At 34.1% G+C, this 12,006-nt stretch overlaps 1 protein-coding gene across 1 annotated transcript in view; it reads left to right on the plus strand.

The window, feature by feature from the left end:
- The first annotated feature begins 9,945 nt into the window (after positions 1 to 9,945).
- LOC119634401 overlaps positions 9,946 to 12,006 on the plus strand; it is a 28,290-nt gene continuing 26,229 nt past the window's right edge. The window contains exons 1-6 of the mRNA XM_038028538.1: positions 9,946 to 10,048; positions 10,113 to 10,643; positions 10,703 to 10,861; positions 10,936 to 11,097; positions 11,170 to 11,355; positions 11,413 to 12,001. Of these exons, the coding sequence (XP_037884466.1) occupies positions 10,511 to 10,643; positions 10,703 to 10,861; positions 10,936 to 11,097; positions 11,170 to 11,355; positions 11,413 to 12,001 (1,229 nt within the window). The 5' untranslated portion in view covers positions 9,946 to 10,048; positions 10,113 to 10,510. The remainder of the gene's footprint in view (positions 10,049 to 10,112; positions 10,644 to 10,702; positions 10,862 to 10,935; positions 11,098 to 11,169; positions 11,356 to 11,412; positions 12,002 to 12,006) is intronic.

A 12,006-nucleotide genomic window follows, 5' to 3' on the forward strand; every position in this document is an offset into this window, starting at 1 on the left:
ATAATGATATAAATAATTTGAATGATTTGAACTTTGCGTTGATCAATGCAACGGAAAAAATGAGTTATTATATGCGGAGAACCCCAAATAACTCATAAATATAAGTTTGGCTAGGATGTGTTCCCCATTCCCAAAATTTAACCAGACTCGGACTCTCTCAATATCACTCTCACTTTCTGCGCATCACTTTGACAAATACGAATGAGTCGAAAAAAGTCACGACGAATAGATTGCTACAAAAAGAGGAAAATGTTTTGGAAGGAAGGTACCTACGCTAGGTTGATGAAAACATTTTTTACCATCTTCTCGACATAAGCTTTTCAGTGTCTTAAAAAGTCGTCGGCTTAAGACCGTGCTAAGCTGGATGGTGCACTTTTTCAAAGTTGGTGTTTTCCAAGACTGCGGTAACGGATGGCATCCAAATATGAATTTGTTTGCAATCGAGACATTTTCGTCAAGGTCGTTCGTTAAACAATAAACAAATGTCCAAAATGATAATCGAACTCAACGGCAAATGAACCTATAGAGATTGCTCTTGAAGAGACCGCATATTTAGTACCTATCAGTAATTAGAACAGTCTATAATAGCTGATAGGTGAGGCGATAAAAATGCTGCTGGAGGCAAGATAGAACGTTGGCAAAGATTTGTCGACTAGTGGACAGCTATCGCGTTAGAAGGCAGAAATTTCATTTAAGTCAGGAATTTAAAGAGAAGCTCTCTTTAAGGACCGGTTAACATTTTAGTAGCAGGTTAATAAATGAAAGAGCAGAGGCTTTGTAGAAGAAAGCAACGGAAACGGGATAAGAAATCGTAACGCTCTTTGAAGGCAACTATGAATAACTCAAGATAGCTTCAGCTACCGAGCTGATTGATGAAAGCAATGGAATCTATTCGACAGATATGAGTATAGAGTGGAAAGAGCCTAAAAAGAAAGAACTTTTTAACGGTTTGGTGGATCCTCAAGCTCTGAGAATATCGTTACAAGACGTTACAAGCTTAAATTAAATCACCCGGTGGTTGGTTGGACAGCAATAACAACAACAATAATAATAATAATAATAATAATAATAATAATAATAATAATAATAATGACATCATCAAACACTTGTAGGCTTTGAAATCTCATTAAACAAATTAAACGAATGCTCGTTGGGGTTAACATCTCATACATATGCAAAACATACTGTAACTGTAAACAAACGCAAGCTGTTGCTTTCAACAAACTTCTGAAGCAGTTGTTTTCGACACATTTCAATATTGAGTTAAGATTCGTAGCAACACTCCATCGATGATGACTGAGGGAAAGTAAACAGAGGGAAACTTATGAAATTATGTAAATTTCCGAAAACCAAAGGAGATGCGCCAGAATAAAGCAAAAAGGAAAACAAAAAAAATTATTTAAATTAAAAACATAAACCTAACAGGTTTTGTTTGTTAAACCAAAAAAAAAAAAAATGCAAAACAGAAAAAAGTGAGAGAGAGAGGAAAACGACCTTTGGGAAAATTTATTTAAAAAATATCTGTAAATGAAAGTTTGAGGATTTATTTCAATTTAATTACATTTCCTTTTGCGCGCTAATGCGAAGAAATGAATTCGTACAACATCTGTATTCAACTTAAGCAAATGGGGAGGCGTGTGTGGTAATGCACACCAGCATTTCTGTTTCGCTGTTAGTTAATAGATACGCGGTTGATAATAATGGTCGCCGAAGAGGAACCACAACAAAAGCAGCTCAATTTCCTTTGGATGTTTTACACTTATATACGTATCTCATGCAATTACAGACAAACCGCTGGATTGCTAGTTGAGTGTATTCAGTCTGCGTACATAGAGTCAAATGCAGGCATTTTGTTAAAAGCCGAAACTCTCTTATCCACAACACACTTAAGGTCATAATTACTGAAAGCCATTATGTGCCTTTAGCCGACAAGCCAGCCAACCAATCAGCCAGCCAGCTAGGCGGCCAGGCAACCATTTAGCCGGTTAGGCCATCGCAATAGAAGGACATCATCGTCGTCACAGCATCAACCTCAATTTAGTGCGGTTACCGAGAGTATGAGTAGCTGTTTCGTTATACAAATCTAGTACGGAGGAGTTGAAGGATAACAAAGTAAAATATTCACACTTTCGTCGAGATGTCTGTCTGTGAGTACGAGTGGGTGTTTATGTATGTGTGCTCGACACCTTCAAAAACAACAATGAAAAACAAAAAAAAAAATTAAAAAAAAAAAAGGAACAAGCAAAAGGACAAAAAAGATATTCTACCGGCAACAATCTAAAGGGAAACCTTAGATTTGCTTACGAAACTTTAACATATGCTCCAAGTTTGGAAACCCCACACATTGAGTAACCATTGAGCAAGCGACCAACCTACCACATGGCACATAATAATAAGTAATAAGGTAATGAATGCCTGGTTTGCATACCGAATCCTTAGCTGACTAAATATTCATGTATATATTAGTATATACATTATAGAAATGCCTGTATATATATATATATAGATATATGTGGGTATGTGTATATGCATACCACCAAACTTGCGGTCACGTAACATGTTTGACGAGTTTGCATATATTTGGTGGCCTTTTAAGCAACATAGTCAACACATTCAAGTATATTTAGTTACTTTTGTTATTCCTGGATTTTTGTATATTTCGTGTATGTATTGCAAGCCCAAACGGAAGTTTTTTAGTCTTTAGTTTATTTAACAACAGGAACAGCAACAGCAACAACACAATACCGGAAGTATATGAAACTTTATTGTATATGCGTCTTTATTATATACGCGTCGGTAAGTTGAGTATTTAAAGCTTCAGCATACATTAGCCGTGACGTTTATACTGTTACTCAAAAAAAAAAAAAAAAAAAAAAAGACCCCTCGTAATACTTAATTAGTACATTCGCTTACTTAACATAAGACTTATTAAGAGTAATGAGTGTTGAAATATTTCATAATATAAAATATGAATAAAATATTTCACAACATATTTTTTGGCAAAAAAAATACATCACCAAGGCACGAGTAAAGAGCGAAAAGGAAAGCTCAAGACTAATGAAATCATATTAAATTTTTAATAACAGCTGAAGCAGATGGTTGCAGATAGTTACACTGTATTGCGCGTTATTAAAATTATAAAAAAAAAGGAAAAAAAAAAAATATAAAAATTAAAAAAATAAACAATGAAGCGAGAATCTTCATGCATGGAATGAAAGTAGCTTCAGAAGCTGTGCAACGATCGTCGGGGAAAAACTTTTTCGAAAGGTTGCAATCCTTAGAAAATGAATTATGAACATATTAGTCAAACTTTCTTCCTTTTCTTTCAACACTTCCTTTACCAAATATGATAACTAATTCATTTACTATATATAAATGGATGGCCATCGCAGCAAATCTCAATTGGTCGACTGTAACTATTTTCGCTACGAACCATTGTCTTATCTTATTATTAATCATAAAATCAAAATTAATTACTCAAATTAGTCGTAAGCGAATTGATTTCGGTCCCTTATCAATTTCTCCGTTATTGTTAATTTTTTTGTGATCTATAGCTTCCCATTACTACTTACCGAGAGACTATCAATTAAGAGGTAAGCAAACCATGCTAAGCCTTATTCAATTTTTGCTGTAGTCAAGAACACTGCGGTCAAGGCGCTAAAGGCAAAGGGTACTAAAGGCCAAATTGGCAGTCACAAGTGTTATGGAATCGCAGTGCGGTCGACCGTTAGTACATATATGTGTAATTATTTATATCTATCCGGGGAAGAGGAATAGAGGTGACTTTTAGAATCACGTAAACTTGGCAGGACTAAAGTTGCAGCTGTCATAGATAATTGAAATGAGAAACCTTTCGACATTTGCAAATTCGATCGAAAGCAATTACGTTTTGAAAATTAGCCAAAAGGCATTAAGACTTTGCAGGTTCATGAAAAACATGGCGAAGAAGTGGGGGTTCACTAAAATCGACAGAAGGCGAATTGCCCGCACTTTACGATTAAGAAAGTCGATGCGATTCGTCAAAAAATTGACGACGACTTGCATATTTTGATCTTATGACATCGCCATAATCACTTGCATAAAATTTTATATCAGAAGCAGATCGATTTTTTGGCTGTCACATGGACTAAAAATGAAAGCTACAATGAATGAAATTTTCATCTGGGAAACACTCTTCACGCGATATGAAGTCGGGCCATTTTTCAAGAAAAACTAGATTGCACATGAAAAGAGTGTAAGAAGAAGAATGTCGTGTAAGATAAGTGAAAGTGCACAAGCGATGACAAGCCCGACATTGAAATGACATTATGTAATGTTTTGCTTAACGCACAATAGCATTAGGTTTGTACATTATGAATCGTATTAATGTATCCACTGCTCACTACCGTCAGCAACTTATCCGATTGAAACGCGTAACTTAGGCAAAGCCATCCAGAATTGATTTGATAGGTGAGATGCATATCGCGGGTTATTCGTTTAAAACCGCTCTATAAATGGAATGCGCATGTACTCAGTTCCTATGAACGGCGAGTGGTATCGCATATACCTAAAATGCTTTAGGTATATGCGAAACGCTCACACGATGTTCACGAGGATATACAAACAGGTCTATAGAATATTGAGAACAAGCAAATATTTAGTGAATCGATTTTTGGAGGTGATCAGTAAAAATGTGAAGAAAAGATAATATTGAAATGACGCGTGGCCCTCTTCGACGCGCTTCTCAACAACACAATAAGCCGATACACGAAAATCAAATATTGTCTACACATTTCAGTCTACCTAACAGTATATGCAGTTCGTTTAGTCCTCGTTTGAAAATACATGCATTCAGTTGGTGATCTAGTTCCGAACTAATTATTGGCGGAAAAATGATCTGAGTTTAATGAAAATTAGTTGGTTTTCGCAAAAACTGAATATTTGGTAAAGCGAACGCTGTAGCCGAATTTTATTGCGACGAAATCACTAAAAGAGTCAACGATAACAGGAGTGAAAAATACCGCTGGCGAATCTGCCTCTTGGCTGCAAATTCAATGGATGAGATTCTTGAAAAATGAACCCCTGATCAATATGTTCTATGAATGAATTTTCTTTCTATGTTTCTAAATTCCACGTTCTGGATCCTTCACCTAAAAGAACGAGATCAAAAATATACCGAAATATTAAATTACTTCCATCATACGCTACCACTAGACTAACGCACTAACGAAGGAAAAATATAAAAACATTATATTATTATTTATTATTATTATTATTATTATTATTATTATTATAATTTCGCCAGAGGTGTAGAGACTAAGACTAAACACATAAAGCACGAGCATCTAAGAGTATTGGTTCCTTCAGTTTTGCAGGAACATTTTAAGAATCCTAAGAACTTGTGAAGATGAGAGCCTGAAATGATAAAAATGGAATACTTTTCAAAAATAATTAATAAATATTCATGAATTAGTTCATTATTGTTCCCAAAAATTCTCCTTCTTTTTATTGCTTTAAGTTATTTATAGGACATTGGGTTAATTTTGAAAATGGTTTAAATCAATTCTAATTTTAAAAATAAAATTAGAAATATGAAATTCACAGAAAATTTCATATTCATTATAAGTTTCCATTAATCACGACTAATACAATTTGAAATTAATATGTCGCATAATATAAAAATATTATTAAATATCTCGAAACAAGAACATTGCGAATTAGACCACTTTCATAGTTACCCGCACATATATTAAACGTGGAATCACGAATTAAAAAAAAAACCGACATAAAATAAATTAATTAGAAAATTTCCAGTTAGTGCTAACTTGGCCGCCTACTTAAGGCAGAGAATGTTTTCCTCTCTTTTTTTGCTTTAAAATTTTTAAGCGTTGTCGGGGATTACCGCATAACTTTTATGGTTGTTTTCGATAATTGACATCATAGAAACCTCGTTTCTTGCTTATTTCCTGTCTTTTTTTTTTTTTTTTTCTACTCATCACATTAATGTGAGTTTTATTTATTGTTTTGTCAGCATAAATAAATTCTTAAGGGAATTACCTTTTTTCGAAACAAATCAAGAAATCGTAATTGCTTTACTCCAACCTACCAAGTTGCACCAAAAAAAAGAACAATAAGACTACATACATAATATAATAATGTATACATATTGGTATTAATAAAAATTTGTGATTTAAAACCTCCAAGTAACCGCAAAATTTATATCTTTTTTTCTCTATAAGAAAAAAAAAAATAAAATTTGAGAAAAAAAATGGAAATTCGATACTCTTTGTTAATAAGCAAAAAAAAAGAAAAGATTTTTTCGTCTTTTATATTTCTCCCCTCCAAAGAGGCACTTAAGCACGTTTCCTTTAATAAGATTGAGACAAAAAAAAAGAAAAAAAAAAAAAAAAAAAAAAAAAGAGAAAAAAGTTATAAAAAAAAAAAAAAAAATATTTTAAAAAATTAAAAAACAATTTTAAATTAAAAATTTTTTTTTTTTTTTTTTTTATCGATTTTGCTCTTCTTTCATATTTGAAAAAGTGTGTGCCAAAGATGGTAACCTTAGACAAGAGCCCTATAGCAATAGCAGTAAGAAGCCTGTTTAGCATTAAACAGGTGTTATCATCTTCCATTGTCCTCCTAAGCAATACGAGTAGTTAATGAGCATGAAAGAGATTAAAGACATTTGAACATTCGCTCAACTTTTCCGTATGCAGGAAACGTCTCTAACAAGGTTAACAATGATGATCGATTAGTTCATACTTGTGTGAAAGGTATCAATTTTTAGCGATTCCTTCCTTCTGATTACCTTGAACATAAGCGCTGAATCTAATCTTTTAAGTGATCTTAAAATGTAATTTGATCTCTTTCTGGTGGCTGCAATGACGTTTTGTAATAATTCGGGTCTCTCTTCTTTCAAATCTCACGTTAGTGGTTAGAAAAGATTTTTCCAAAAAACAAAACAAAAAAAAAAAAGAGTAAATAATAAGAATAAGAAAAAAATAAATGAAATATAAACAGCAAAACTTGGCCGCGTTAATACCCTACAATGTCTTCTTAGACCCAAGTCTATATCACAGTCAAAGTATATCATGTATCATTTTCTTCTCTTTTTATTCTAATGATGACGATGAACAGAAAGATATGGGAAAAGAGGGAGAAAGTCTGGTCAATGCATATCCAATGTGTTACACATTTCCCGACTAAGCGCATTCGCTATAGCTGTAACTAAATATGGCCTCCTAGCTACTACATCGACTTGATAGTCGCATTATTCATCTACTTGGTTATGTGGCAGCCGTAGTTCTATAGGCGTCGTTGTGTTAGAATTATGTTAACTACGTTGATAAGCGTATATCTGCAACGTTTTGGCAGAAGTTGCTTATCAACATTACGGTCAAGCTTATCTAAGGACAATATTTATGAAATCATCTTAATATCGAGGAGGTGAAGTAGAGCTCATAATTAACCTCTTAAAGGCACGAGGACCGGCGAACTGTGAATAGTCAATTGGTTGTTAAAAAACGCGGCCAAGCACATGGGAAGATCTAGGGACTCATTTGATCTCGAATGTATACATAAAGTGTAGGGTAACCAAAATTGGAACATACTTTGCAAATCCCCACGATTATGATAGCGAACGAATTAATAAATGAAATTTTTTAAAATTCTATTAAATAATAGTATTAAATTTCAATAATAGAAATGAAAGTTTTTTTTTTTACAAAATTAAAAAATTACAAAGAAAAAGCAATAAAAGTCTGATGTGGTCTATCAAAGTTTTCAATTTGCTTCTCCTTCACTATAAACAACATTGTTTTTTTTTTTTTCTATTACTAAGAACAAAATAAAACGAATTTAATTAAATGAAACCTTAGGTCTTGACAGTAGCTGTTGAAAAAATAAAGTTCTAGAAATTTCATATAAAGAAAATACAAAAAAGTAATTTTTGCTGTCATTAATGAATATAAGTTTTTGTTATTTGCTAGAAGTGCCGCCCTTCAAAGCTACAGAGAACGCGTTTTTTAGATAATCGCTAGATACTATAGCGTGCATATGCCAATGCATATATTAGATTGCAAATCAGTCCTTTGTTACTTGTCCACTATCGATGTAATATAATTTACTTAAAGCGTATCGTTTACACGTGCACTTATCATCGCTCGAACATACACACAGAGTGATATGTTCAATATTATCTCAGATCATTGCAGACGTAAATATATACATGTATAATACATCAGAAGTTGAGAAATGCATGGCATTAAGTTTCCAAATACAGAACTTGTGCTTGGCAATGCCGTTAATGATAATGATCTTCACCCCACTTTCTATGGGTTGTGGCTTTTGCTAAATTCGAAACAATTTAAATTTATTGCACTTGTAAACTGATCTTGTCTTTTAAACTGCTTCCCTTCGTCGCTTAAAAAAGAAACAAAGAGAAACGAAAAGATTGGTATGAAACAGAAATAGAAATGCATTCAAAAACACAAGTTGCAATGCAAGGGTATACTAAACAACCACGAAGACGTGAGATCGCCCCACCTTATATTTTCTAAATACCAACTATCTCTCTCTATCTGGATGGTATCTCCTCTCATGTATTTCTTTAGTTAACTCTTAACATTTCTGCAACCGGCCTTCATATAACATTGTATGTTGAAAAGTCGCTGCGAAGTGCCCTAAGATACTTAACGGTCGGCCTGGCTTGTCTATGAACAAATTTCTACCGTTTTAATATACTTTTCAAAAGTTTTTTACCCAAACAAGTATAATGAGTGTCTACTAACTCGATTACCTCCTGTACTTTGTAAAGTATATATATATATATATGTTATCCTTGACGTTGCCTTTCACAGTAGCTTAAGTGGCTTAAGTCATTGTCCTGTGGAGGCTATCTAGTATTTAGAACAATGGATATGTATAGGTGGGCAAGCATAGGTGTAAAACCCTCGGCGGATAAGCGCATCAGTGCTGAATCCTGAATTTCTCTGAATGTGAACACCTGCATACCCTAACCTTTCCAGTCACCGAAAAGTCGAAGAATTGGAAAAATGAAGAGACGCAACTACTCTGTTTCTATAGTGTCTCTTAGATTGAAAAAAGTGAATGCCGCGAAACGATGCTCATAAATGTTTGCATTGGGTAAGAAAGGGCTAATGCATCGAACACGCGTCTTAATTTGACACTTACTACACGATTCCGTCATTTTGGTTAGCGCAAATCAATGTTAATCCTTTTGCGTAACGGTCTTTCTATGAAGAGATCGATGAACTCGCCTTGTCCAGCCACTTGCCAACCTGCCCTTGTCCGTTACTTTAAGCAATGCAACTGCAATTAAAGAAGACGTGCACGGAAAAATCTTTTGCATACATAGACAAGCCCACTAGGGTATCCGGTCTTATGATATACAGCACAGGAATAGACCGGTAGTCGACTAAACAAGTTATCCTCCTATGTGAGTGTTTTCCGCAAGCTTTAGGCGACAAACTTTTGTCCACCCATTACAGCTTTCCTTTTTGCAAGAAGCGGGTGTTATAATTTATTGACCATTGTCAAGTTTGTGGAGCGGAATGACCCCAAATGTCAATGGCTAACAAGTGAATAGATTGCACCGTTATTCTACCAATGATCCCAATGTTGACGTGAAACTTTTCTCGAATATGTCTTGAATGTTTGACTTGAAAAATGTTCAAATAATTTATCATCACAGTTTTGAAGATATTTTCTTAACGCCGTCTGTATGTGGTTTAGTCAATAACAAACAGCACGTATGTGAAAATAACTGGCTGTACAACGTTTACGCAAATCTTCTAACGTTGACTCAGCGTTGAAGTGCTATAAAAACGAAAAACAATATTTTCGGCATAACTAACGTTAGGAATTTTTTTTTGAAATTTCATTTTACAAAACTGTATATAAATGAAAATGCTTAATAATTTTTGTGTATTGACTTGAGGGACTTTGTACGAATACAATATGAACTTTTTCAATACTGTATATATTTTAGCAATTTTCCTATTGCTGGCGATGGCTAAACCGGTGGAGAAAATTAAAACGAAGCAAATTTGTAAGTGTTTTTTTTATTTTTTTTAGAGCAAATTTTTTTTAATCTTTAATTCTGCGCCTTTTAGCTCAGACGAATATTGTCCAGGTAGGCGAGGGCAACTCGGTTGATTCTTTGCTTGAAGTCTCCCATGTACAAGCCGCTGTAGATTTGGTAGCTGAAATATTAAGCCCGGATGCCATACTTCCAAAGCCGCAAAGGTCGATTGACGTCATATAAAACGCTTTAAATGATTGCTTATCATGTTGTAAAATAAAATATTTCTGAATAATATTTAACCAACGTTTCGCTCCAATCATTTTTAATAGAAGCTATTTAAGATTAAAATTCTTAAGAAGTCACGTTCCCCACGATTAAATTAAAAGAGCTTCTTATGAAGCAGATCTTCTTATGAGTACAAAGAAAGTATAAAGACTCTGTTCTATAAAAATTGTTTAGTATTTGGTATAATATGTGCTTCGAATCATGACGCGTTCAAGAGTCTCCTATTTATTACTTCTGTTAATGTTGCTCAATGCTTCCAACAGTTCAGAATTAATAGAAAATAGTGTTCGTGATAATTTGACACAAGTGCATAGTGATCTCAGACAGCAAATCGGTATAAGGATTGAAAACTTTTTGCCAATCGTTTAACTCTTAATTGCTTTTGTTTTTTAGTGAACACTACTGATACCGTTATACTAGGTGACGGTAATGAAAAATTGCAATTAATTCATTTGTCTCCTCAGATAATGGCATTAATAAATTTGTTAAATCCAGGGCAAAAATTTGTTAACGAAACTGATCGGCCAACGGCAGCCTCAGTGAAACAAGAGAGTAAGTTTTCCTCAAAAAGTTCGAAGAAATTCTTCTACATACTTTTATACGGCTATACTCTATCGTTCTTACAGATTTTGATCGTGTTTTCGTTAATGGTAGCAATAATCAATTATTTGAGTTGCTTAAGGTTACTCCTCAGTTGTTAATAGATTTGGGTATATTTGATTCCCAACAACAACTATTAAAAGACGATTCCGTTACAGCTCAAGCCGAATTTGAAACGCGTCAGTTAAGTACGCTTATCAGTTCATTATCGATTATCTTTTCAAATATTTTTCTTTTTATTGTTGCTTAATTTTTTTCAGATAATGGTTCCATATTAATTTTGGGTAATAATAATACGTTAACCCGTGGTATTGTTGTGGATCCTCAAACCGCTGTTAAGCTAAGATTAAGTGCTTTATTACAACAAGTAGCGAACTTATTTGGATCTGATTCTTTGACAGCCAGAGATTGTATTTTAAATGATTCTAGTCCCCTTATACAAGACAGTAAGTTCGAATGTTTTGATATTGCTTTAAAATTTGCTTAGACTTGTGTCGCTTTAGAAAACACCGAGGTCGTTCAAATTGGTAACAATAACAAAATAAATACTTTCACTGAAGTGGGTGCCCAGGTGCTCGTGGATGGCAATGCAGCCGTGGATTTAATTCAACAATTACGCTGCATTTTGAAAAATCCGGAAAATCTTACAATGACCAGAATGTTAAACTTTACGACTCCAGTTACACTAATACCTGAGAGACTTTCAATAAGACCTTCTACTAAGCCTCTCACAGAGGAAAATTCAACATCTACAATCCCAAGTTCTGCAAGAACGTCGACGCAACAACCTAGTAAATCTGCAACAGATTCTTCTATTAATCCCATAACGCCGAAGACATCAACTCCTTCTATGAAAAGGCCTTTGAAGACTACAATGTTGAGTTCTTCAAAACCGCTACTTACACCGGCCACTACAAGTCCTTTAATAGATTCTAAGCCTCAGACAAATGCGTTAGAGAAAACTCCCTCAACTTCTGTGACTTCAGATGAAACTTTTGACAATAGTGTGACCGTAATTTCCGGAACACCAGCAAACGAAAAGCCATACATATTGCCTCTACCGATACTGTTAGCAATACATATACGTAATGAGTATG

The sequence above is a fragment of the Glossina fuscipes genome, unplaced genomic scaffold (genome assembly GCF_014805625.2).
Source record: "Glossina fuscipes isolate IAEA_lab_2018 unplaced genomic scaffold, Yale_Gfus_2 0, whole genome shotgun sequence".
Taxonomy (NCBI): Eukaryota; Metazoa; Arthropoda; class Insecta; order Diptera; family Glossinidae; genus Glossina; species Glossina fuscipes.